This window comes from Athene noctua, chromosome 28 (genome assembly GCF_965140245.1).
Source record: "Athene noctua chromosome 28, bAthNoc1.hap1.1, whole genome shotgun sequence".
NCBI lineage: Eukaryota > Metazoa > Chordata > Aves > Strigiformes > Strigidae > Athene > Athene noctua.
The window spans coordinates 6,494,258-6,520,871 of record NC_134064.1 but is presented as its reverse complement, the minus strand read 5'-3'; the positions used below and the strand labels follow the sequence as shown (position 1 = coordinate 6,520,871).

The 26,614-nt window shown below is 62.8% G+C and overlaps 1 protein-coding gene across 3 annotated transcripts; it reads right to left on the bottom strand.

Moving 5' to 3' along the window:
* Nucleotides 1–1,436: 1,436 nt before the first annotated feature.
* Nucleotides 1,437–26,614, bottom strand: TACC1 (transforming acidic coiled-coil containing protein 1). 3 transcript variants are annotated; one of them, XM_074928658.1, is made up of 16 exons: nucleotides 26,404–26,614; nucleotides 25,764–25,876; nucleotides 19,738–20,800; nucleotides 18,169–18,204; nucleotides 15,874–15,934; nucleotides 15,385–15,583; nucleotides 13,940–13,995; nucleotides 11,509–11,643; nucleotides 11,274–11,350; nucleotides 10,947–10,990; nucleotides 10,696–10,856; nucleotides 10,063–10,169; nucleotides 9,358–9,478; nucleotides 4,206–8,862; nucleotides 2,476–2,589; nucleotides 1,437–1,793 (listed from the first exon to the last, which is right to left on the bottom strand). In XM_074928658.1, exons 1-14 carry the CDS (start codon nucleotides 26,550–26,552, stop codon nucleotides 8,794–8,796), a joined length of 2,391 nt encoding a protein of 796 aa, XP_074784759.1. In that variant the 5' UTR covers nucleotides 26,553–26,614; the 3' UTR covers nucleotides 1,437–1,793; nucleotides 2,476–2,589; nucleotides 4,206–8,793. The 3 variants fall into 3 exon arrangements, with proteins under 3 accessions (XP_074784759.1, XP_074784760.1, XP_074784761.1); XM_074928659.1 differs by lacking the exon at nucleotides 18,169–18,204; XM_074928660.1 differs by lacking the exons at nucleotides 1,437–1,793; nucleotides 2,476–2,589; nucleotides 4,206–8,862; ... (7 more) ...; nucleotides 15,385–15,583; nucleotides 15,874–15,934 and adding an exon at nucleotides 16,142–16,657.

The following is a 26,614-nucleotide window of genomic DNA, read 5'->3' as shown; positions in this document are numbered from 1 at the left end:
GGAGCGGGGCCCACAGCAGACACAGAACAAGCTGCTTCCCAGCAGCCAAACACCCCCCTCGGCTGGGGTTAACCCTCACAAGGCTCGATACCCACATTCTCCAGGACTTGTGGCCCTTCCCCTCCAGCACTCACCGAGGTCTCTGTTTCAGGAGCATCCTGCAGCAGGGAGTTCCACAGCTGGATCCAAGCATGCTGAATTATTTCTTCCTCTGCTCAGACTTGCTCTTTTCGGTTTCAGTACCTGTTCCCTTTTTTCTTGCGTTATGACTAAGGGAAACTCCTGGCAGGTTGCTTTGCTGGAGGAGCAGTGGCTGGGTTTGCAGTCAGCACTTTGCTGACATGCCCTGCGTTACATTTCTTGCAGTCAAACTCCCATTCTCCCTCCGACACGCCCGGCCATCCTTCTTTCTCCTCCCTTCACCATTCCCCTTTCTTCTCATTCTCACTCACTCCCTTTCACTGTTCTCCCTCACAAAACAAAGCAGCACCGGGCACCCCTGGGGTCCCTCCAGCAGAGCTTTCAGCGAGCAGAGCGCGGGCGGGCGTCCGCTCGGCTCGGTGCGATGCTTTCACCCTCCTAAGCATCAAATATTGGAGAGAACCGGGAAAGCGGCTGGCCTGCCTGCCCCTGGGTCCCGCAGTGCCACCGGTGCCGTGGCAGCTTTGTTCTTATCCCAACATCCAGCGGAGTTTCCCATTGGGCAGCTCAGCCCGAGTCCCCCGTGTCCTGCATCCTCCCCAGCCACCCCGCACGTTCATCCCCTCCGCACCTCGCCCAGGCATCGCTTCTCTTCTCTTTCGACTGCAAACTGCCCCGGGCCAGGCCCCCGTGCCGGCATTAGACCAGCCCGGGGGGCTGGCCTGCAGCGGGACTTCTCCATAAAATCACACTTCAGAGGGTGATAACAAGGGGCACCCGCGGGACACAGCCCGCGGGGGGGTCAGAGGGAAGTCCTGCGGGAAAGAGGGAAAGCAAGAGCTCCCGGAGGTGGTGGTGATGGCCGGGGGGTGAATCAGTCCCCCCAAGGTTTGATGTCTCTGCGGCTGCAGACACAAGCGCTGCTTGTCCGGGAACAAACCCACCCCCCCGCGCAGCGTGCCCGGGGCTCTCTGCGGGGGCTGGCGGGTCCGGGGGGACAGCAAAGAGCTGCGCCGCATGGGCTCAGCCAATATTTCACCCCAAATATATCTAGAGTCTGTCCAGGCCCGTGTCTTTGCAGCCGCGGGAGGGAAGCAGCTGCTCCCCGCAGCCGTGAATCTCAGAGCAAAGCGGCCCAGAAGCATCTCTGTCGGGGCTGGGGGCTGGGGGGGGTCTGCCCCAGGCCCCCGGGCTCTGTCTGGCTGCGCTCGGGTGAGCTCCCGCTCCCGCAAGAAGCCAGGTGAGCGCGGGCAGGGTTACGGTTTTGCTGTAAATGAGAAGCGGTGGCTGCCAGCGCGGGTTTGATGTGCAGCGTTTATTTGAGTGGTGGCGGCTCGGCCTCTCCCGCGCTCTAAGCAGAGAGCAAACCCCGCGGCCGCCGTCCCGCGCCGTCCCTAGGCTACCGCAGCAAGCAGCTACCCCCGGCCGGCCGCCCCTCGCCCGGGGCCCTCACGGCCAGCCCAGCAGCAGCGTCCCGGCCAGCGCGGTGGCCAGCAGGCTGGGGAGGTGCAGTGGCCGGGGCCTCTCGCCGGAGCCGCGCAGTGACTTGTTGCAGTCGTCGCTGAAGCAACATCTCACGGTGGCCCCGCCAGAGCCGCCGCGCCGTGCCTGGTCGCAGAAGGACTTGTAGGAGCAGGATTTAATGATGCTGTCTGCAAGGAAGGGCACGGGCAAGATGGGGGTCAGGCGCCCCCCAGCATCGGGGACTTCACTCCCCGCCTAAGCTGGGGGAGGACACGGAGCTGTGTCCCAGCGTGTTGCGTCACAGGGGATAAAAACGGCCAATAACTAATCCGGGGGGGATAAAAGGGTCTCCCCCCGCCCGCGGGCCTGCCGGGAGAGCCGAGCAGCAGTGCGGTGGCCGAGGGATGGCCCATGGCCACAGCGCCCCGAGTCACTGTGGAGCGCATGGCGCAGCCCCGCTGTGAGTCAGTGGCCACGTGTTTACAGCCACGCGTGAGGCACGAACAGCCCGGGCTGTGGAGTGAACCCACGGGGGGTTGGGAACAGTCTCTGCCCCTCGTGCTGGCCATGATCCGCAAGGCTGCACCGAGGGTGGTGAGGATTTCTGGAGGGTGGGAGCAGTGTGCCACGGAGAAGGACTTTCCTTATGCCAGGACAGGGCTGTGAGTTGTCTCCGACCAGCAGCGTGTTTCTGGGGACTAAAAACTTGGAAAAACCAGGTGGCTCATCCCTGCCTCGTGGGGACAAAAGGCAGCCAGCTCCTAGTCTGTGCTGGCAGGTCCCCTGCTCCTCCTCGCCCTCTGGTCCCCCAGCACCCCCGGTCTCCCCCAGCCCCCCCAGCCCCTCCGGTCCCCCAGCCCAGGGACCTACTTGGCGCGGTGATGATGGAGCAGGCATCGGCGTACTGGGGGCAGCTGTGGGAGCCCTGCTTGTTGCAGTCGTCCTCGTTGGACGCAACACACTTGTGGCATTTCAGCGCTTTACCTGCGTGAAGACGGGGAGGAGGAGGAGGAGGAGGAGTGAGAGCTGCAGCAACGTCCTGGAGCCCCAAGTGCTGTTCACAGTCTGTGGGTCTCCACGGCCACTGGTGACCCCCAGCACAGGGCAGGGAGTCACGGGCAAGGGCTAGCCCTGCTCAGAGCCCAGCGGCTCGGCCGGCCGGGAATCGGCAAGGCCACAGCACGCCGGAGGCTTCAGCTGCGGGTCTGCCCTGGCCACGAAACACACGCAAAAAACATTCAAGTATGACTGAAAGCGATGAATCGGGCAGGCTATCTCTTCCGAGTCCTTGCTCTGCAAAAACTTCCTGCAGCTGAGATTCCTGCAGTTTCCTTTACAGTAAAAATAGGTAGAAATAATATTTAGAAAACGCCCACCCTAGACCTTTGCCTCCTTGTGCCAGATTTCATTTTAATGAGTGTTTTGGGGGAGAAGGGAGGATCCACCCAACCCGTGGAAGCAGGTGTGGTGCGTTTGTGTGTCTAAGCCCCGGCAGCTCCCTCGTGCAAGGTTTTGCACGGAGCGTGCACCCCCAGGCGCTGCCCAGGGGGGACAGGCAGGGACAGGCAGCGAGGGTGGGCAGGCGGGGGGGTTGGGAAGGACGAGTCATCTCCAGAGTGTCAGATAAAAACCAGCCCCTGGCCCCGCCGGCGCTCGGTGCGCCAGAGCTGGTCACCGGGGTAAGGGCTGTCTGACCCTTCGGGAGAGGGAAACGCACAACTGCCAGTTTAGGAACCAGCGGAGCAAATCTGAAAGTGTTATTATCATTTTATGACAGCGAGAGACTTTAAATAACAGCGCTGGTTTAAATGTCTGCAGGCGAAGCACCTCCTCCCTCGAAAACCCCACAGGTCCTGCTCCTACCCGAAATTAGGAGCCCTTGATTTTGATGGTGACAATTAAACTACCGCTGATGCTGGGGGAAAAATTTTATCTGCTTTGTTGGCTGAGCAGAGCCCTCTCGTGGCAAGCGGGGCCCTGCTCCTGGGCAGAGTCTCGCAAGGCCAGAGCTCCCGCCTGCATCTCCTGGGAAAGGAGAAAACCCATGTCTTGGGCAAGCTGGAATTTCGTGGGGCCAAGCGCCCGTAACTCCCTGCCGTTAGCCCTCCCCGACCCCGCACGGCGGGACGGCTCGTCTCGCCCTTCTCCTTGGCGCGTCTCTGCAGGTACAGCCGCTCGTTTCCCATCAGCCAAAACCAGCCCAGGGTTCATCCTCCCGTGGCACAAAGACCCTGGAGCCGGCCCGGCGCGGCCACGCTCCGTGGCACAACCACCCTCCCGCCTCTTAAGACGGATTTTTGTGATTTTGCCTTTGTGGAACCAAGTTTTAGCGGGAAACACCGCTCTAAGGATGAGAAGCTGCTGTTCTTTGGCTTGGGTACCTCCTCGGCTGGGCGAGGGGCAGGGTGCTCCTCGGGGGAGAAAGCCGCTGTCCCCCCAAAATGCCATTTTTCTGCAGGGATGGGAGCAGCGCCGGGCAGGGCCACGCCGGGCGCGGGCAAGCCTGCGGGCGGGCAGCAGGGACGGGGCAGCCAGCAAGCGAAAGAGCAGCAACAGCGATTCCCCCCGCCCAGCACCGCCTTGAGCTACGGGACACTTACTTTCTCCGGCCAGGGAGGCGAGGATGGCCAGGGCCAGGAGGGTCTTCAGGGCGGACATTTTCCGCAGTGTGCAGCACCGGGCACGTAGCCTCTGTTTTGTCTTAAGGTCTTACAGCTAATCTGCTTGGGCGATTGGGTCACCGGGCTGGGGATAACACTAACTGCAGCCCCTGGCTAATGCCATCTTAGCAGGAGAGGACGAGACGTGGGTCCCCAAGGGCACGGGCTGGCCCGGGGCGTGCGAGCGGGGCAGAGCACTGGCCCAGTGCCGGTGGAGGGGGCCAGACCAGCCCATGCTTGCCGAGCTGGGCTCTGCTCCACGTCCCACCGGTGCCTGCTCTGGGAACTCTCTCCATGTCCACACACGGTACCTTGTGGTGGCTTTCAGAGATCTTGACCAAGCCCATCTGCGCCATCCAGAGAATAGCCCCTTCCTTGCTGTCTGCAGCAGTCAAGCTGGGGCAGAACCCTCCAAAGTTTCCAACCCACCATAAGAGAGAACGACTGAAAGCCCGAGGGGGGCCGGGAGCCCAGCAGAGCGCTCCCGGGGCTGGGCACTCTCCGTCCTTACAGAGGGATTTACTCGAGGCCCTGAAAGGCGTCAGGGACACCGCGGGGATTAAGCCCAGTCCCGCGGTCCTCAGCTCTTCCCCCCGGCCGAGCTCACCGGCGGCTGCACCACGGTCCCGCAAAACCTGCTGGGGGAGTCACTGCAGCGTGGTGGGAGTCAAGGGGTCATCAAAGTCATCTCGGGTCTGAACTTCAGAGTTTACGAACACAGGTCTCAGGAGCAGATGATAACGGTGCTTATTTGACACCAACTGCCTCATAAACCACATTAATAAAAGCGAGACAGCACACGGCCCTTCCTGGAAGATAAACCCAACTTCTCCAAACGCCCCTCACCGACCCGACAAACACCGAGACAGCTTTCAAGAGCGATAAACACGATTTTTATTCAGGCAATGAAACATGGAAAAAAATATATTAGTAATCATTATAATAATCTCATTTGTGTGAGTATAACTCTTACAAATATTTACCTGACATATAAAAGGGAAATTATTGTACATATAAAACTGATGGCGATGGCAGTTACATACATGGTACGAAGCGATGGGGGTAGTAGTCAGTGCAGAGAAAGCTCCTGCCTCGGCGGGGGGAGGCTGGAGGGACGGGTGGAAGTGATTTGCAGTCGGGGTGGTCACTCGTTGGCACTTCATTGTAGACAGAGATCTGCTGGCAAACGCACACTTGCAAACAGCAACACGGGCGGCTGACAGGGACCCGCCACCGCCGGAGAGGGATATTGAGACTCTACGGCAAGAAAACGACGACGAACACAACCAGGCTGCGACCCCGACACACGGGTACCTGCTGCCTCCACCCCCGGCGGGCGCAGCGGGGCGGCGTCCCAACGCGTCGTCTTTGCCAGAGAGGTGCGGGGGCCTCGGCGCAGCCCCCCCGCCGCCGGGTCCCGCTCTGCCCCCCGTGCCCTGGGGAGCTCCGGGCCGAGGCGGCCCCCGGCGAGCAGCACACGAGATCGACAGGCCTGCCCGTTCACAGCCACACGCCTCCTATTATATATAACCATTATATATATATTTATATATATGTAACTATAACCATATTATAGTTAATAAATCATTCCTTAGGAATCTTCTTTGCCCAGACTGGAAGTGCATGCTGGCAGGCGCGGGGACGCGAGCGCTGGGGAGAGGCAGCGAGCGCGGGGCCGGGAGCGGCGACGGGGGGATCTGCCCGCGCGGGTTATCGCCCTGGGAGCTGCTCCCCGCAGCCAGCCCGGCCCTCCCGGGGGCTCCTCTTTGCCAGGGAGGGGGGACTGCGGCAGGGACGCGCCGTAGGCAGGCTGCGGTCCGGGGGAGTGCCGAAATCAAAACTTCTGCAATTATCAGCCACCTCCGGAGCTGGAACAAGGCCCCAGGTGAGAGACCGAGCTCGGACACGGAGCTCCAGGGAGCCCCGTGCCCCGAGGCTGGTGCTCTGCTCCTCGACCCCCGGGGGGGCAAAGACAGAGACGGGACTTCATCCCCTCAGGTAGAGCGGGACGTGAACGTTCACACAGAGGGACCGGGGCACCGACACCCCGTGTCCAGCCAACACGCCGAGCGGCGCGTCCCTGCGCCCGGCACAGCCCAAGGGCTGCGGCGATCCCGACTCCGGCTCCATCGGCCTCGTGCTGGGACCTCGAGCGCTGCTACGGGCACAACAACAAACCAGAAACCGCCCCAAATCAACCTGTGAGCTCCAAGAGCCCGTGCCACGCTGCTCTCTGGTGACCTTCGCTTTCTGAAGGGCTGCAAAGAGAAGAACCCAGCAAATCCCTGGTTCTCGAGGGTTTTCAATACCTGCGCAGACCCCCAGAGGGTCCCAAGGGGCAGCACCTTGCAGGGTCACTCCCGGCTGGCACCATCACCCTGCTGAAGCCCAGCTAAGTGCAGCCAGGAAAGGGGAAAAAAAAAAACAGGAGGGGAAAAAGGGAGGGAAAAAAAGGGGAGAAAAATGGGGGGAAAAAGGGGGGAAATGAGGGAAAAAAAAGAGGGAGAAAAAAGGGGGCAAAAAAGGGGGGAAAAAAAAGGAGGAAAAAAAAAAGTTTTTTCCTTTTTGTCAACTGTGCAAAGAGGTGAACGTCCAGCACAAAGCCGCGGGCGCGGAGCTCCGAGCGGCACCGGCCATCGGCCGCCCACCACACACCGACCAGCCCGCTCACTGGGGTAACTGGGAGCACGGTGAGCAGGCCTGGCCTCTGTGTGCCGGGGCAGGCTGCTGGCATCTTCACCTGCTTCGGCGTGTAATAAATTCTCTCTATACATAACTAACAAAATATATATCAAGTGTATGGCTCCGATTTAAACAGCCGCTTGCACTGCATGCTCGGCACCGGGAATTAGAAAACAGAAGGAAAACAGCTCCATTCTTTTACAAAAAGGTAGCAGCAAAAAGGTTTGCGAAAGTCTTAGGCTGGGTAGGAAACAGGCCAAACAGTGAGCATTTCCCTTTTTTGACGCTTTACGACTCCGTTCAAGGCAGCAGCAGAGGATCCTGCTGCCAACACCCGGCCCAGGGGCCGCAGGCAGGAAAACGGCACGAGGCCAAACTCAGGGGCAAGGCCGGCCCGTGCCAGCGGCACTACAGGAGGGCACACACGGGATCGACACACGGGATCGACACACGGGATCGACACACAGAGCTAAACAATCCTACTGCCCCAGAGCCCCCCAGCACAGCGCGGTCCCGCTGGAGCTCGGCGTGGCCAGAGAAGTAATGTAACCCCCCCTGGAAGAGCGCAGGCAGCCTCCCTGTGCCCAGAGGCAGATCTTGGGCTGCGTCCAGACAGATTTCAAAGTGTATTTTACCGCTGCCCGGATCTGCCTTTGCCTGTAAAGGTTGGCTTTTGTTTGGTTCTCTTAAAGTTCAGTGCTGGAGGGGTTCTGACAGCAGCATGACCCGGGCAGGACCGCACTCCTCCTCGCCCTCCTGCACTGACCGCGGATCAGAGCCTGAAGCTGTGAAGCGGCTCAGGGTTTGCTTCCTTCCTCCTGCAACATCCAAAGTGGGGAACTAACCTCACTGTGGCGTGGGGAGCCAACAGCAAGAGCCTTGGCTTTGGGCATTTTAAACCAGCCTAGAAACCCCACGCTCACAAGTCTCCGGAGGTGCCAGGGCGGTCATGGGCAGACGGACGGACAAGCCCCAGCTCTCCAGAACCAACTTCTCCATTTCCCAAACACCTCTTGGTGCAGAAGCCTCCTGCCCTCCCCTAGGCCGGGCTCTCCTTTGAGAGGACGTAAGCCACTGCTGGTTAAGTGGCCATATCCCTGCTCCTGGGGGAACGTGTAGCAGGACCGTGCCCGCCGGGGAGAAGTGAGCAGAGCACCTGGGTGCTCGTAAATGCTAATAAAGTGCACGAACGCAGCGGTGTCGGCTGCTTCCCCCGAAGCGGGCACGGCCGGGGACAGGGACACGCTGTGCTGCACGTCACCCGTGTACCAGGTCCCGGGACCAGCCCCGCCAGCTCCCCCCAAACCCACCGATCTCCCGTGAGGCTGCTTCAGCCAGGGGATCCCGGCTGGCGGCCCCAAACCCGCGGCGGGTGTCTGGGGTCCCTGAGCCCCCTCGCTGCCTCCCCAGCTGTGTGCACTCGTGGGCCGGGTGCCCTTCCCCGGCGCCCAGGCGGCAGCTCCAGCCCCGGCATCACCCAGGTCCCGGGGCAGGACCTGCCGCGCGGCCGGACCGGTGCGATCGAGCACATGAGGACAGTAAGTGACAAGAGTGTGGGGGCACAGCCTGGCCGGGGGGGACAGAGCCCGGGGTGTCACCTCCCTGCTGAGAGGACCCTGGGAGGGACAGGCACCCCCGCTCTGACCACGGGGAACCCAGCCCAGAGCTCTTGGGAGACTGAGGCAGGGGCAGCGTGAGGAGCGGCTCTGCCCGGGGGGCCGGGGGGGCTGGAGCAGGCGGACGCGTGTGCTTCTCTTCTGGGGGCTCTCCTGGGTGATAAGGCAAGGTGCTTGACGTGACGAGAAAAGCAGCCAAGTGCAGAGTGCTGGACGAGGGGTGGTGAGACTCAATCTGCCTTTCCCAGCTTCGCTATCAGCTCGTCGCAGATCTTGGTCAGCTCCTCAATCTCCTGGTTCTGGAAGAAAGTCAGAACTTGAGGGACCCCCGCGGCGGCGTGGACGGGGGACAGCACCCGGGGCCACCGAGCCAGCGCAGGAAAGGGCAGGGCCTGCCCCTGCGACCGCTCCTCTGTGCACCACCCGGGTGCCGTGGGCACCCTGGGGCTCACCCTCCTCGTCTCCAACAGACCCCGGTGCTGCCCAGCTGCAGCCCAGCACGTCTCTGCCGCGGGCACAGGCGAAGCCCTGCCCATGCTCCAGCACAGCCAAACACGTGCCAGCCCCGAACGCAGCCGTGGGCAGAGCTTGCATCGCCTCCCTTGTAAGAGGGCATGGTCGTACATTTAAGCAAACAAAAAACCCCCCCACAAAACAAGCAAACCACAAAATACCCCGAGAACCAAAGCCACAAAACACTTTCTGAGCCAAAAATCCGAAGGCCACCTCCGTCAGGGTGCTCGGGGCAGCAAAACAGCAACACGGGGCAGAGGCGGCGCGGGCGGGCGCGGTACCTTCTGCTGGAGGGCTCGCTCCAGGGACTCCACCTTCATCTGCTCCTTGCGCAGCCCCGCGTGCAGCGCCGCGCTCTCCGCCTTGGCCTTCGTGCGCACCTGGGCGATCTCCTCGTTGGCTCTGCGGGGGATGGAGGCAAGGGGCTGGCGGTGACGTCTGGGGGGGCAGGAGCCCCGCGGCACGAGGCCAGCCCAGGCGACATCGGCAGGGCCCGGCTCCGCCCGCCTGGAGGGACCAGGGGTGGGCTTCCCATATGGAAAACCTGCACGGAACTGGATGCATTCAGCTCCTCCAAACCCCTGGGTGGAACCTCTGCTCTCCGAGCGAAGCTAAACCAGTTCCTCACCCACTTCACTCAGGGCTACCGGGTGTGAGTGAGCCACGGCTCATCCGTGGGGCCTCGGTAGCTCCACGATCCCTCCGCATGCCACAGGCATGAGCCCTCCGAAATGTGGGGGCTTGTGGAGTGACTGTAAATAGACTGTGAGGTCAGCTTCCCCACTGAAAACAACTAAGCAGAGATCAGAGAAGCCCTTCAGGGGGTTGTGCTGGCTTACTTACAGCCGTTTAGTCGCTTGTGCCCAAGGCTGTAGAAAGCAGCTTTTCACATCCGTGAGCTCCTGCCTTCCAACCTCAGGAAAGCCAAGAGCAGACACTGCCCTACAAGGGCTTTAAGCACCCAGCAACGTCGTGCATGACCTTACTTGTCTAATTTTTCTTCTGCATGGACTTTCAGGGCCTGATACCGCTGCTCTTCTTGCTTGACCCGGGTTAAATAATCTTGAGCACACTTCTTCAGAGCTTCTTCATTCTGGAAAAAAAAAAAAAAAAAAAAAAAAAAAGTACATCCATCTGCATGGAGACTGGGGACAGAGATGTTGCTCTGACGGGATGATGTATCCTCTTCTGAGTGTTAACAGAAAAAGGCTTTAAATAGACACAGCTTCTCCCTTATGCTGGAGCCCCTTATCCAGCTTGGCAGCATGGAAAAACGGTGCCTAGATGGAGGCAGGGATTTTTGGGGCGCTTTGACCTGGCATCTCCTCTTCCCTTGGTGCTGCCCAGGGCTCGATGCTCCGCGGCCGGCGGCTGGGCAGGAGCACGCCAGGGAGGAGCGCGGAGAGGAGCCGGAGAACCCCACGGCGGCTCCCCGGGGAGCCCGAGAGACTCTGCTCGTGTATGGGAGAGCGGGCAGAGGGGAGGCAGCGGGTTGTCCTCCGGGCAGGGGCCGGGGGGTCTGAGGCAGCACAGAGGGATGGGAGAGCCGGGGGGGGACAGTGCTGCACGGGAACTCTGCGTCCAGGGACCAGGGAGACAGAGGAAACCAAGGCAAGGACCTTCTTAAAGCCTTCCAGGACGCCCTTCAGGTTCTCGTATCTCCTGAAGAGATCCGACAGGGACCTCTCCACAGAGTTCAGGTCTGCCAGAGCCTGGTCCTTTTCCATCGTGAGCTGCTGCAGGTTCTTCTGGGATGTCATGTTTGTCCTCTGCTCATCCTCTGTGACGGAGAAGCAGCGGGGACACGGTGACTGAGCGGGGACGGCCGCGGCAGCCGGGTCCCTGCCCCAGCCCGGCGACGGCACCTTACCTATCATCTGGGCAATGGTCTTCTCATACTCAGCCACGATCTTCCTAGAAGGAAGGGAGAAAAAAAAGCAGATGAGAGGCAGCATTTTTTTGCAGACACACACCTACACCTCTGTGGCCAGTGAACTGCCTCCGAGGCAGCCCCAGCAGCAGCCTGCCTGCGCTAACACCTCAGGGTTTTATTCCTGCAACAAAGAAACTGTCGGGCACAAGCGCAGAGAAGACACGTCCCGCGGTGATGCCGAGCCGATACACCCCGTTACAGCCCCGCTAACCCGCGGGGAGCACGGCGCTGCACGGACCGAGCTCGCAAGGAGGCGGCTTTTACCTCATCTCCAAGACCTCCTGGCGGCTCTCTTCATACTTCTTCTTCCACTCGTTTGCTTCGATCTCCTTGGTGATTATCTAGGTTGCAGCAAACACAGGACCCTTGGGACACGCTCTGGGCGGTTTCCCGGGCTGCCCCACGCCTGCGAGGCGCAGGGGACCAGACCCCCCCACCCCGGGCAGCGCGGAGCTGCGCCCGCTCCCCCCGCAGCAGCCGGGGGTGCCCCGGCCGTTACCTCCTCCCTGATGAGCGTGAGCACGGCCGTCTTCTCGGATTCACTCAGGCAGATGCTGTCCAGGGGATTCTCGCTCCTGCTCACGCTGGTGACAGCCGTGGGGCACTTGTCCACGGAGCACAGCCCGGCGTTGCCCTGGGGGGAATCATCCAGCCGGGATGCTGCGTGGCTTTGCTTTTCACCCGCTTCCCCTGCTTGGGGTGTTCTCCCCCATTTTATCAGCCTCTGTTCGGGCACTGAACCTCCCTACCTGCACACCGACAGCTCAGAGCCCGGTGCCAGGCACCCGGCAGAGCCCATATGGGGGATTTTTCATGCACTTTCTGCCCAGTCCCTTGCCAGGAGCTGGGGCGGCGCCGTGGGCTTGGCCCCGCAAAGGAGAGACCCGGCAAGGGCCCATCTCGGAAGAGAGACCCAGCTCCGAGCAGAGACGTGCTCACGTCTGACATCGCTTTCCCCCGTGGCTGGTTTAAAAATATCTCCAGCCTGGAGGTTCTTTGCTGACTGTGAGGCACAGGCGGGGGGTCAGCGAGGGTCTGGGTCGCCTGTCCCCGTCACCTCCCGGTCAGGCAGAGACGTCCCTGATGGCATCCGAAGTGCTGCCGGGATGTTTGCGGGGCCTTGCTGATCGCCCCGAAGGCACGGGGGAGCTGGTGGGGGGACAAGGCTTCACCCCCCTGCAGAGCCCCCAGGCTGCTCCCATTCCCCTCCCATCCCACGGTGCCCCAGCTGCCCGGGAGAGCCCCGAAATCGGAGAAGCTCGTGCAGATGCTCCCGGCACCTCCTGTTTCCATGACGGGAGCTCCTACGAGGGCCGAGGGGGTTGCACCTCCATGGCTCACTGCTTTGCCCCCCCCAGACCCTCCTCCGCACCAGTGCTGCAGGCATAGGGACCAAACTGGGGGGAGAGCTCAGCGCTGTGACCCAGGCGCCCAGCCCTGCCTGGATGCCAGCCCCCAACCCTTCCCTCGGGGGGGTCCTGCAGCCTGAAAGGCCTCCAGAAAAGCCAACCGAGTTTTACACCGCGGCGCGTTCCTCCCCTCATTGCCCCAGCCGAGTGGCAGCCCCGCGCAGCCGTCTCCTTGGGAACCCGCTGCCAGGCCATAAATAGAGAAGTGCTTCGGAGGAAGCAGTCTGCTTCTGCCGTGTTTTGGAAACGAGAGCACGAAAGCGCTTCTCCCCCTCCCCTGCGCTCCGACTGCTGCTCAGGCCCCAGCACGGCCGGGACCCCGCGGGGGCTCGCGGGCAAGCGACGGCCGGTGGCAGGAGCCACCCCCGGGGGCAGGTTCGGGTCTGGGCAGCCCAACCCCGGGGGGTTTCAGCCCCCAGCTGCCCCCAACAGCACCTCAGCGCTTGCGAGGCCTCTGCCCACTGCCCGTCCCACCACAAACCCACGCGGGGGCTCGGGATGACCCGGCCGGGCGGGGGGGCCGAGCCTGCCCGCGCTCCCCACACAAAGGCTCGCTTTGCATCATGCCCTTGCGGGGTTTAGCGCAGTTAAAGCTGTCTCAGAGACACTGATTTTGCTGACGTTGCTAATCTCGCTGTCACCTGCTGCCACCCCCGGCAGCTTTGCCCAGGGGCGACAAAACGGCCGCAGGGTCCCCCTTGCAGCTGAGGGGCCACTCCAAAGGCTCCGTGGGGCACATCGGGGGTGTCCCCAGGCAGATGTGCCCCTGCCGGGTGCCAGGGTCACCGGTAGCCGCCGAGCCAGGGCTTTTATCACTGATCCCCTCATCAATCTGTCCGGCACCTCCTGACAGCAGCGTGTGGGGATCCCTCGAGGGGTGCCCAGGCCCCGGCCGGCCCTCGGAGACAGCCCTGGACTCCTGCGTCCCAGTCACAGCCCCCGCCCGCGGCTTGGCCCTCCCCGTCATCTCCTCTGCCCTTCCTCTGCCGTCCAGGCTCTTCCAAGGGCAGCGTTATCTCTCGCTGCCCCCCCGGCCACGGCCCCGCTCCCTCCCACCCACTGCAGCAGCACCCGGGGGAAGGAGCCGGGATCTGCCGGGCTCCTCCAGACCTGCCGGGAAAATGCCGCTGTTTTATCAAGTCCCCGCAGGGCCCTTTCAAGGATTTTACCTCCCAAAGAAACTAATTTCAGAGAGTTTATGGTAGCACATCTGGGACGAGAGCGATGTTTGCTGCAGCTTCCTCCCAGCACTCTGCACCGTGGGGCAGGCAGAAGCATCGGCCAGTGCCACACCAGTACCAGCACAGCCGTCCCAGTGCCACCCCAGTGCCAACACAGACACCCCAGTGCCACACCAGTACCAAAACAGCCTTCCCAGTGCCACACCGGTGCCGACACAGCCTCCCCAGTGCTGGCACAGTCGCCCCAGTGCCACGCCAGCACAGCCACCCCAGCGCCGCACCGTCCCAGCCGCCCTGAGCCTCCCTGCAGGCGAGGGAGGAGGAAGCAAGAGGCACTCACGGGGAAGATGCCAGGCCCATCCTTTTCCGTCGGCTTGGAGATCTCCTTTTCTAAGCCTAAAGACAAGGAAATACAACCTTCAGCTACCGGGGAACGGGACCCTGGCAGCACGTGGGGGGCAGGGCACCCACACAGGGGCACCCCCGCGTCTCTACGTCCCCTTTGGGGGACCTTCCCCTCCCAAAAGGCTGCTTTGCCCCCAGCTCCCACCCCGCACCCCTGCCAGCCCCCCTCCCGCACTCTCGGGTGCAGAATCCAACACTCCCCTCTGGTGGCAGCTCAGCCCCGTGCCTGCGTCCCCAGAGCTGCCACCCACCACCGGCCATTCCTGGGGACCACGGGGGGGGGGTGAGGAGGAGGAGGAGGAATGAAGATGCACAGGGTGGTTCTGCACTTTGCTGGCCGGCGCGGGCAGGAGGCGTCCCTGGGTGAAGCCCAGCTGCTGGGGCCACTCCGAATAGCAGAAGCCTCATCCCAGGCCAGCTGGGCCCCGCGTCCCCCGCCGGGGCTGCCCCAAGGCTCCTGCCATGACCAGCAGCCGAGAGGAGATAAAAGCCGTCTCCTGCCGCCCGCGGCGCGCGGACGTGCTGCCATCTCATGTAGCGCAGGAGATAATTTATGAACATCACACAAACGACCACTGACGTGACCGGCTCTTCGTGTGTTAACTGGGCAGAGAGGAGCGTGCTGCGAGAGCCAGGAAAGGCAGGAGGCGGCTGCAGGTTCCCCCCCATTCCCCCCCGTTTATCCCTGCGCCCTGGTCGGTGGCCGCTTCCCACAGGTCACGGCACCGTCCCTGCAGCCAGCACCGCGCCCGTGCACCCCTGCCTGGCCCTCCGAGAGGAGCAGCAATAAATAAAACCTCCCAGCCTCTCTGCTGACTATCAGATTTTTCCTCCCTTGGGAGACAAAGGACTGTTTTCCTCTCCTGAGAGCCTGCAGCTCTGCACGGCATTCAGGAGAAATGATTAATGGGTGCAAACCTTCCGCGCGGTGACTGCTCCTGCTTGCGCCTATAACTTTGCTATTGATTACACGTCATGTTGCCTGGCTTTTAATTATTTTTTAATTATTTTTTAATGGATTGGTCAGAAGCTAATTACGGAGGAGGCTGACAGCAAAATGCATCAGCGGAGGGGACTGAGATCTCCACCACCCGCAGCCCTCGTGCCAGGGCGTGCGGCGGGAGCACCGCGGCGGCTCGGCCCTCGGCTCGCAGGGACCCCCGGGAGTGTCTGAGCCACCGCAGCCTGTGCCGCGAGTCTGCCATGATGGAAACAGATAAACACTTGGAGGGTTCGTTATAACCTGCCGGAGCCTTTAGTCAGCGTAAATAACGTGCCATGAAGCTGCGTTGCCTCAACAGCACGGGCTCATGGCGGGAGGCTGCGGGTTGCCCGGGGGCACACAGGGCCCAGCCCCAGAGGCCCGGGGATGCTCCTCACCTCCCTCCACGCCGTGCTTGGCCGCCGGCACCGGCACGTTCGAGCACTCGAAGTACTCCAGGTCATCTTCCGGCTCAGTTTTCTTCTCCAGCCCGGCCGGTTTCTGCGCGGAGGTGGTGGAGGCCAGCTTCTCCTCGTCCGTGGCACGTCCATCCCGATTTGCAATGTCTGGGATTTCGGAGATCAACGCTCCTTCATCCTGCGGGATCCAGGAACGGGGTTAGGTGGGACTGAGCTAACGCAGCCAGGCCGCCGGACGGCCTGCGGAGAGCAGGAGGAGGCTCAGCATCACCCCCAAGCTGCTCCCCAGCAGCTCCTCGGCAGGGTTTGGCAGAGGGAAACACACCATGCTGGGAAAAGGAGTGATTTTGGGGAACCAGCCCTTGGGGCAGATGCTGCTGCAGGCACGGGCCAGCCCAGCTCTCCCCACGCCGCCGTCCCAGCCCCCCAACACCCCACCAGCAGCTCCTGGGGTCAGATCCCACGTACCTGAGCGCAGACGTCCAGGGCCAGGGGCTGCGTCTCGTACGGCTTCACCTTGCAGCCGCTCCTGCGGAGGAGAGAGAAGCGGCCGGCTGAGGCAGGGGCTCGCGGGGGCTGCGTGGGGAGGGGGCAGGGACGCGTGCGAGACAGCCCAAGCAAGGGGAGGCAGCCCCAGCGCGAGCATTGCACCCCGCCGCGTGCCAGCAACCCCACTCACCAGTGAAATATCGAGGCAGAGCAAGTTCTGGAGCGAACAGGAGGAACAAGCGAACAAAACAGACGCTACAGAACAACAGGGTTTGTGTTGGAGTGTTTATTCCCGTCGACAGTGGGTAGAAAGAGCCCCGGGGGGGGCAATGGCTAAAGAAAGGTTCCCCTTGCTGCGCCCTCGCCCCGTGCGCCCAGGACATCCCCGGGTCGCAGCGGACGATGAATTTCTGCAGGAAGGAGCCACTTCCCGGCCGTCTCAGGCCTGTCCCCGCAGCTGGAGGTTTGTCTGGGACGTCGCCACAGGCTCCGCGTGTGTCCCACGGGGCAGGGGCCGAGGGCTGCTGGTCAGAGAGCTCTGCCTGGGGGGGCACCGGCTGCAGACGCTGCCCCAGGGAGAAGCCTCGCCCGTGGGGGGCGGGTTTAGCTCAGGCTGATCTTGCAGGTGGTCCCGTGGCTGGACGCGAGGAAGCTCTCCCTGAATTTCCTCCTGCGTTCCTCCAAAGGTGCCGTCCCGGAGCCGCTGCGCGAGGGCCGCAGGCACGGCCCGTCCGACCCTCCGGCACCCGCAGCTCGACGTGGCCTGAGGCAGCAGAGGGACAAGTCCCGCGTGGCACAGGGTCCGTGACGAGGTGACGCGGGTCCCCTCCCACATCTCGCTGCCCTCTCGCTCCATGTTTACGCGTTTCCCACGGGTCGCTGCCCTGCCCGAACCCACCAGAGCACAGAGCCTCACTCGGCCGGGGCAGCCCGCGGGACTGCGGGTTCCTGGGGAGGGATCTCTGCCTCCAGACTCGGCGCTCCCCGCCGCGGGGACGGGCAGGAGCCTGGTGCTGCAGCCAGCAGTTCCTACGTTTAAAGAATCGCCCGCACCCACCTCACCCTCCAGCCCCCCCGTCCCATCGCACGACGAGTGGATGTTTTATCTGCACACGATCACGCACACCTGGGTCAGACTGAAAAGTTGCTCTTGGCTGTTTTTCCCCCTCGTGCTAAACCGCAGCTCGCCGTGTCCTACCCACCTCTGCTCTGCACCACCCCGGGGCTGGGGTCACCTGGTAGCCGTTTTGATGTCCCCCCCTACCCCACACCAAGGTAACAGCTCCCTAATTGAAGGGGACGGGGAAACGGGGAGAAGACAGCGCAGGCCGACGGCCCCAGCTCTGCCCGGTGAGGATCACACAGAGATCAGGAGCTGAGCCCAGCACGCACCTTCCTCCCACCCTCCCTACGCGAGGGCAGAGCCCAGACAAGCCCAGATGGTCCTGGGGGAGGGTGACAACCTGCGAGAGACACCGAGCACGGCCGGGAGACTAAACGGGGGTGACCCCGGTCCCTCCTGCGTCCCTCCCCGCGGGCAGCAGCCAGCCTGGGGGCGCAGGGCACGGGGCACTCGATATTTCACTGGCGTCCCCCCGCAGGGCTGCTCGGGCCGGGGTTCGGCAGCGCAGGTCGCAGGGCAGCGGACAAAGCGGTTTCACTGGAACTGCGTGTTCTGACCCGTCCAGGATCTCACGGAGCAGCTCCACGCCCTGGCTTTGGGCACCGGAGGGATGCTCGAGGGGAGAGCCACGAGCAAACCAGCTCTGGCAGCCACCAGAGATCTAAAGAGCCCTGTCTGGAGCCGGCTGGGAGGGCAAAGCTCCCCTGGCCTGGCAGCCCCCGACTCCCAGCTGATTCCTTCCGCCCTACAGCAGCGGCCTCCCTGGGGGTTTTATGTGGGGAGGGGGCATAAGTCACCCTCATCTCCAGGACTGAAATCTACCCGTCTTTGCAGGGACCTGGCTTGCCAGGAGCCTGCTCCCCCCCTCTTTAGGTGACATGTGGGTTTCGAGTGCTTGTACATCATCCACAGGCGCTGCGAGCCGGCATGCTGCGAGAGCCAGCTCTCCGCTCCCCAGGCCCTGGCCAGGCTAAGCTGCCCCGGGGGGACCCCGGAGCTGCGGGGCACAAATCAGACAGCGGAGAGCACGAGTCGAAGGGCAAGGAGGAGCCTGCATGCCATGGAGACAAGTGGGGCCAGCACACACCCAGAGAGAGAGGACAAAAACCAGCAAAGGAAAAGAAGAAAGAAATACAGAAGAGAGTACTTACAACAGAAAACAGAGAAATTTCACTTGTTCAGTAGTCCTGATGCACCAAAGCATGGACAGGGAGAGAGACAGACAGATGGAGAGAAGAAGAACGTGTGAAAAGACCTGGATATTAACCCTCCTCTGGAGAAGCACAGCGAGTTGCCCAGCTCTGTCTTTTTGGAAGGAACACACAAATACAGGATGCCCTGATTCTGCATTTGCTGTTCGTGGCAGCAGGGTGAGATTCCACCGCAAATCCCGCTGCCGGGGAGGTGAGGGCCCAGGGCAGCCGCTGCTGCTCCGAGCTGACGGGGAGGGAGCCTGGAAACTCCCCGCTGCTCCCCCCCCAGCGCAGCTCCTGCTCGCCCGCGGCCACACGCGGGAACAGCAACTTAAACAAACCCTTCTCAACTCTTTGCAAAGTATTTCTGAAAGAAAAACATCCAACGTACCCTTATTTTGGCCTGCTAGGTTTTATCTGCTCTCTCTGCAAAACCCCACTCTAGTTTTCCCACCAAAGAATCCAGTAGCCAAGCGACGGCTTGTTTTGGTTTTACTGCCAAAGCAGCCACAGACTCTGCACTCCTAAAATTTCCCCTTTTAAGCTTATTTCTTGCTTTTGCTTTCAACTGGTTCCAATTACCCGTGTTAAGCGCAATCACAAATTATGGTGGAAGGACCCAAAATTGGCCGGGCAATTATTCCCTCGTGCAATATCCCCTCTGCTTCCCTCGGCCGCTCAGCGACCCTGGGGAGGGGGGGCAGGCAGAGCTAAGCCCGGCTCAGCAGCGGCTGTCTTAACCGTCAGGCTGAGACTCCAGCACTGCCCAGACACAGGCTGGAGGACGTTTCTGATACAACAGGTGAAATACCAAGAAAACAGGAGGGTTTAGCCACTAAACCTGTTCCCAGAGGAGGAGAGAACACTGTCTGCATTCCCTGGAGGCGCTGTCAAACGCCACCATCTACACGGGGGTTTAAAGAGCAGGGTGCAGGAACTGAAAATGCACTGAAATAGTTCAGCAAGGGCCAGCAAGCTCCCCACCGCCTGTGCAGATGGGGTAAAGGCAACAAACAATCTGCCTGCTCACCCTCTATTCTCTTCCCCTGTTATAAAACGAGCGATTCAGTGGCAGCTCACAAAATGTCTCGGCAGCATCTGATTAACCAGAACGGCACCCACACGCTCCCGAAGGATCCTGAAACCCTCGCGCCTGCCTGGCAAACCCCGCGGGCCCGAGCCTCCGTTAGGGGTTTGCTCTGACTCCACGACCCTACAGCGCCTGCACCCCGACCCCGCGAGCTGGAGCCCCCCGGGGGTTTCCAAAGGAGATCCTGCGGAGCGGGTCCCGATCCAGCCCTCCCCGGGACACCGGCACCGCTCCAGCACACCCGTCCCTCTCCGCCCGTGCGCCTCTGAGCGACCGGGGTGCCGGCGGGGAGGGGGGAGCTGCCCCTCCGCTGGGATAAAACCGGGGCGGCAGCAGAACCCGGGGTGCTCGTCGGTATTTCGGGGAAGGCACCGTCACCGTCACCGCTGCTGGGGGACGGCGGGGGCTGCCCCCGCTCCGCGCACACCGGCACTCACGTTATCAGGCGCGACTTGGGCTTCTTCGGGGAGTCTCTGCCTTTCAGGAGATCGTCCTGCACTTCCAGCGTCTGGGACTCGAGGATTTCGTTGAGGCTGTTATCGGCGGTGGGGCAGGAGTCGGCAGCAGTGCTGGCGAGGGTCTTGGTGGGCTTAAACGGATCCACGGAGTCAAAGTTATCGGGGTCAAACTGGTACGAGCCCCTGGGGAGAGCCGGCGAGTTTTGCAGTGCTGAGCTGCCATCGAAGGGATTGAGACTTGGGCTGTCCCAGGGCGCAGGACCCCGCCGGGGGGAGCCCCGGGGGGGCGGCGGCTCCGTGGGACCCCTCTCCGCCTCCTCGGCTGGTTTTCTGGGGGGCTCTCGGTGTCTCTTCGGAGTCAGCTTGCTGGCCGGGATCCTGCTGCCCTTCCTGGACGCGGCCCTCCTGGCCTCCACGCTCTCGCCCCCCTCCGTAAAATCGACCTCGGGATTCGGGACCTGCCCTTGGGGCTCCGGGGCCGGGTCCCCCCGCAGCTCACCGGGGCTGCCGCCGGCGGCGGGGAGGCGGCGCGGGGCTGCCGGGGGGGAGCTCTGCAGCCGGCAGCCCCCTGACTCAAAGGGGTTCACACTCTCGTCGTACCGCTCGGGGTCGAACGGGTAGGACGCTTGGGGCACCGGGGTCTCCTCCGTGGTTTCTTCTGTTTTCCTCCCCAGAGCAGGCGCTTTCCCGTCCCCGCGCTGGCCCCGGCTGGGTGAGCACTCGCAGGACGGGCCATCAGCCGTCGGCCCCCCCAGCCCCGTGTCGGCGTCCGCCGCGGCCTCTCCCGACATGCCCCGCTCGCGGGCGGCTCTGCCCGCACGGGGCACCGGGGCCGGCTCCGCGGGGGCCCCGGCGGCGCAGCCAGCGCCAGCCCAGCTTCCCGGTGCTGTCAGGGACCAGCCTTCGGGGCCGGGTTCCCCTTTCGTATCCCAGACGGCTTTAGGGGCTCCGGTCTCCGGTTGAGCCTCATCTTTGGGGTGGTTCCCAGGCGAGCTGTCCCGGACGGCTTCCCCTACCAGCAGGTCACCATGGCCACTTGGCTCTGAAAAGATAAAAGGAACTGGTTAAACTCCCGCTCGCTGCGCACCCCCTTCCAGGGGGGCTCCTCTCCCCTCCTCACAGCTGCTCCAGGGTCAGATTTTATGGGGGATCCGCAGACCCAAAGCTCAGCTTCCCCACCTGCCAGAACAACTGCGTAACCCTGGCTTCAAGCGCTCTCTGCAAAATGTGAAGCCCAGGAACACAGTGGAGAAAACGCGCGTAAATCACACGCTGGGGGCAACGGAGCAACGGGCAGGTCGCGGGTGAATGGGAAGGGGAGGCTGTGGTGGCTGAATAAGCAGGTAACAGGCTGCGGGGGGGGTGCAGTGCCAGTGCTGCGGAGCCGGACGTGAACGGGGCAGAGACACAAAAACTGCTCCCCGGGACTCGGCCGCTGCACCCCGAGGTGGGGGAGTGGCTCTGCCAGCACGGCTGCCCCCCCCCAACACCCCAGCCCTCGCTCGCTTGTAGAGTCAAGGGCACGGCTCTGCCACTGCCGGGGACACGCGGCCCTTGGGAGGGTCCCCCGTAAATCTGGAGCTCCAGATACAGCAGCCACACATGGTTGCCGCTCACAAACTGTCGCTGCATCGACACGAGGAGCCGAAGCCCCAGGAGAGCAAAAACCCCACGTGTGTCTGGAGAGGGGGGGGGGGGGGCGGGAAGGGGGGGCCCAGCAGAGCAATGGGACCCCCCCAGATCATGGCGAGCCGGGAGGAAAGGGCCTGCTGGCAGCGGGGCGCGGGCGCTGGAGCCGCTCTGCTCAGCACCGCGCCTGCCCGCACCTCCCGTCCTGCCCACACGCTGCCTGCACCTCTGCCTGCAGAAATCCTGCCTGTGCGCCCACGCCAGGCTCACGGCGCTGCTGCCAGCTCCCTCCTCACAAACCCCGATCCATGACTTAATGACTATTACTCCGATCCCTTCCCCTAAATCCTTTTACTGTTTAATCTTTTCTTGGCTGTCAAGGGATGGGGAAGCTCATTATCTGCCGAGGCACCCTGAAAGCTGCACCCAGCAAGCACCCAGAGCCAGGACTCCGCACAGGGTGAAAAAAAAAAAGAGGAAAAAGAGGAAAACTCCAGGTGTCACCTCCGCCCGCCTCATCCACACCTCTTCTCCCGCATCTCAGCCAGGGAGCGTGGCACAGGCTCCCGGGATGAGGCAGAACGGGGTGTTGGGGTGCTCAGCACCCATCGGGGAGCAGGACCCGCGGCTCCCGCTTTCCAGGCAGACGCAGCCCAGCCAGTTCCTCCAAGGCCAGAACCAAACTGCTGGAAAACCTGGCTGGGAACAGCGGCATGGGTGATGGAGAAACCTGCCTGTCCCCTCCACTGCTGCAGCCCTGCCCGGGCGCGCGGGTGGCAGCTGCCCAGGGCGCTCGCAGGAGCGCGGCCCCGCGATGCGGGGGGCTCCCAGCGACGAGCTCCCGCAGCCCCAGCGAGTCTCCCTGGAAGGGCTGTTCCCGTCGCAGCCATCTGCAGCCAGCTCACGGCTGCTGGTGACCGAGCGAGTCACAGGCTGGCAGAAGAAAAGTGAATCAGGCAAATATCTGGTCCCCGGGCCAATCCAGGACACCGAGCCAACAACCCTGACTCAGCTGATGGCTCGTGGTTTGCATAATTGATCTCTAGGATGCTAAAAGCCATGGCAGTGAATCATGAGGGGCTGTGTGCTCCCTGAGACTGCAGAAAAAGCTCCCTCCGACTGCAAAAAAGCTCCGTCCAGATAGACATTGCCTTGCTGCCCCAGAAAATGCGTCAGTAAACACAAATCCAGTGGATACGTACTTGGAGTGCAGCCAGAAAACACGCGGAGGCAGCGCCTGCCAGGCCTCTCCATCATTAGGAACCAGGAAAACCTCCTTAACAGACCCCAACGAAAACTTTATTACACTTGCTGTGCTGCTCAGATGTTTTAAACCTCACTGAGACAGCCCTGAATAGAAGAACAGACTTCAAAGTCAGGGCAAAAGGCACCTTTAAAATGCATTCTGCGTTCCCACCGGAAGGTTCTGCAGCCGCCGTTCTCACAGACTCAAGCCCATCCTGGTTTCTAACCCAAGCAATGAGTAATTACTTCTTGAATAACGAGCAGTCAGCACGCAAACCACCTCTCCTTGCTGTGGATGTCTGCAGGGCGGGGAGAGAAGCCGCGATGGTGCGTGTGACCATTTCTTCACAAAAATTAGAAGAACCACCCACCCAGGTCTCCCAATTTTGTGATTCACTTGCTTTCTGCACCCGAGACAGTTCAGCTGCTCCACTCCCTCCTGCCTGCAGGCAGCCTGCCCGCTCAGCCAGTCCGAAAGCCGAGGAACTGGAATACACCGGGAGACACGCGCGGGTGAAGGACAGTTCAGGAACTCGCCTGTGATTTTGGCAAAAGTTGAGGGTGGAGATTTTCTACTCTGAAGAGAAACGTGCAGGCAGGGCAGTCTGGCACTGCAGTAACGGGCACTTTGTGCGTGTGCCACGGTCCTGGGTCCGCCTGCCTTCCTCGGGCTGCAGTGAAACACAACCACCGCCAAGCAGCTTTCCTCATGCCACCCCTCGCTCCCTTAAATGAATCAGAAAAACTTGGCAGCAGCCCGGCAAAGGCTCCGCGCCCTTTTCATCCCACAGACAGCAACCAAGTGAGGCAGCACTGATCCCCCGCGCAGCCCTGAATGCCAAAGCCGCCGAGAACAACCCCTCCACTATCCGCAGCCTCTGGTTCGGCTCACGCTTTGTGCACAGCCTGAGTCACGCTCCTCTCCCTCCCCGGCTCACCCGCGCACGCAGCCTGAGCACAGGATATCTGGCCGGTACATTCAGCTCAGGCTTACGTAGCTAACGGCTTTTTTCCTCTTTTGGCTTTCCGCTTTTGTTTAACAGACGTTGATCTATTTTTAAATCTATTCTGTTAAGAATTAGCATACCGGCAAGCGATGCTGCCACTGGCGCACCGGAAAACACGTGCCCCGCATCGGGGTTACAGAAGTAAAAGCTGGTGAGGCTGCTCCCGTCACTGACGGTTCCATATTTGCTGCTTCTGCTCATTTCCTTGCACAGAATTATCTTCCTCTGGCAGATGACTGAAGATCCTTCAGCAAGAATGAGACAGAATTACAGCCTCCACCGTCTGAGACAGCAAGAGGAAAACAGCTCCAGCGATCTGGAACGGGCGTGAAGCCTGAGCACAGCCCCCTCCCCGGGGCCAGGGGACCGGCTGAAATTTTGTCCCCAAGAATAATGCATCCAGGCCACCTCTCAGCTGCGCGTGGAGCAGCCGGCCCCCGGCTCCGCGGCTTCTGCCTTACGGCTCCCAGCCCACGAAGGGTGAAGCTGCAGCTGGGAGACTGAGCACCTGCTCCTGCCGGTACCCCGAGCCTGGGAGGTGCTGTGCCAGCCCCTGCCCCTGCCCCTGCCCCTGCCCCTGCCCCCAGGTGCACACAGCGTGGTGGCAGCGGTTCCCCAGCGGCCGTGCGCGACAGCTCGGCGGCTGCGGCGCTGACAAGCGGCCATTACGCCGGGGCCTCCCGAGCACGGCGCTTCCCCGCTGCCACCCCCAGCCACCGGCGGAGGAAAGGGCACACGCTGCTGCAAAACAGCCCTGTGAGGACAGGAGCTCAGCGTCTACATTGCCCAAGGTAGGGCGATTTGAGAGCCCAGGGTGCCTCCTGCACATGACAAGCTCCCGGGGAGTCCCTTCCCTCCACCATTTCAGAGACCCTGAAGAGACGCAGCCGAGGCCCGGGCAGGGACGGAGCTGGGCGCAGCCAGGCAGCGGGTTTGGCCCGGCTGTCTCCAACATCCTGCTCTCCACCAGCCGCCGCGGAAAAACAGCTTTTGCCAGAGATCATCCCCTCGGCCCGACCACACTGCGAGCTTTGTGCGCGGGCTGCAGCCGGCTCCCTCGCTGCCGTGCCGGCCGGGCCCCGGGGAGCGGCTCGTCCCGGGGTGCAGGGGCACAGGCGGGTGACCACGGAGTCCGAGGCAAGGCGCTGCCCTGAGCAGAAGCTTTGGCAGAAACGATCCTCGTACCTGCTAGGAAAGCCTTTATCTCCCCTCTTCCCCTCCCCAGACATCATCCCCCAAAGTAGAGATGCCTCTACCATCCCTTCTTATAAGGGAGGGATTATTCCTCGAGCTGCGATGATCAGAAGCCTGAACCGAGCGCTCTCTCCACCAAAGCAAACAAACCCGCGTCTCGCACGGGGATGGGTGGGCACCCAGATCTGCCCCAACAGCCAAACAACCCCCCAGGAGACGCAGACCACAGCACCCTGTTACTGCCCGGGTCACGCAGCTCTCGGGCCTCCGCATGGGGGGGACGCGGGGTCTGGCTCGAGCCAGCTCGCTCCGAGGCAGGCAGCGAGGTACCGGCTCAAGAAAAGCACAAATATTGCACGTCACAAGCCAGGGGCCAGGCAGCAGCCAGAGGCAGGCGGGCAAGAGAGGGCAGAGGATGCTCAGGGCGGCCGGTCCGGGACCCCCGTCCCAGAGGCGCTGCCCTCCTGCAGACACCCCCGGGGGCTCGCAGACGGCCTGACGCTGCCCAGCCGCAGAGCGGGCCCCTGCCCTGCCCCGATAACCCCCAGCCGCCGCCGCAGAGGTGCCAGAGCTTCAAAGCCTCCTCTCGACAGCGCAAAACCAGACATAAACACCAAGCTCAGCCACAGAGACCAACCGTCCTGGAGCGAAGGGCACGAGGAGAGGGGGAGCGGGTCCCCAGAGGCCGGGGGTTACGGGGGACCCGGCTCAGCGCAGCGGCCGGTGCGAGACACGAGGACAAACCAGCGCTGGAGTGAGAGCACGGGCCCTCGCCGAGCCACAGCCCCCAGCGCCGGCATTTGAACCATCCAGGCCATAAACCACAAAAAATGTGGCAGGCGTTACTCCAAACGAGCAGCTTCTCCTCGCCCCCACCCCGCCGCTCCGCACCCCGCGCCCAGAAGCAGGAGGTGCCCGGTGGCTCCTTACCGCGGGTCCCGGCTTCGGGCGGCGGCGCTGCCGGCGGCTCGCAGAGCTCCTTTAGCGGCCAGCGGGTCGGCGTTTCTGCTTCAGGGGTCTCAAAATTCCCTTCGGAGTCCGAGCTGCCGAGGGGGGGGGAAAAGAGTGAGGCATTACCGCTCTCAGGGCTGGCTCTGCCATCCTCCACGCTGCCCACACGCCCAGCCAGGCCGGCCGGCCGTGGGCATCCTGCGGCCGCCGCTCGCTCCTGTCCGGCGGGACGCGCTGGCCAACGGAAGAGGGAGAAGCAGGTGAAACAACATCAGGAGCAGCCCCCCGCGCCCCCCCAGCCCGCGCCGAGCCAGGCCCGAGCATCCACCGCGCACTCCCTCGGCATCATCCCCCCCCGCACCGCTCCGGAGCGGCAGCCGCGGGCCGGGGGGGGGGAAGCAAAGCCTCGCTGCTCCCGGGATCGTTCCCCCCCGCTTCCCGGGAGGAATCCGCAGCCCCGCGCCCCCCCCGCCCCGCTCCCGCGATGCAAGATGCGCCCCCCCCCGCCCCGGGCAGTCGAGCTGATGCCGGGCAGCGAGCGGGCAGCGAGGCGCGGATGGGGGGGGACGGGGGGGACACGTCGCAGCCCCGCGGGGGGCGGCGGACTCGGGTCACTTGCCTGAAGCCGAGGGCCGTGCCCTCCGCCGCCGAATCCTCCCCTCCGGCCTCGCCGTCCGCCCCCCCGGGGCTGCCCCCGCCCCGCACCGCCGACCATGTCCACCGGGCCCACTGCACCGGCGAGAGGATCTGCCAGGCGCTGAACGCCATCGGCCCCGCTCCGCTCCCCGCCGCGCTCCCGCGGCCGCGCCGCCCCGCCGCCGCCAAGGGCC

Bases quoted from the DNA above. Each gene is read 5' to 3' on its own strand.
- TACC1 (XM_074928658.1), bottom strand. From the start codon at position 26,552: ATGGCGTTCAGCGCCTGGCAGATCCTCTCGCCGGTGCAGTGGGCCCGG. The intron at 20,801-25,763 runs GTAAGGAGCCAC...TTATCTTTTCAG, and splicing joins GCCCGAAGCCGGGACCCGCG to AGCCAAGTGGCCATGGTGAC. The intron at 13,996-15,384 runs GTGAGGAGCATC...CCTTGTCTTTAG, and splicing joins CAAGCACGGCGTGGAGGGAG to GCTTAGAAAAGGAGATCTCC.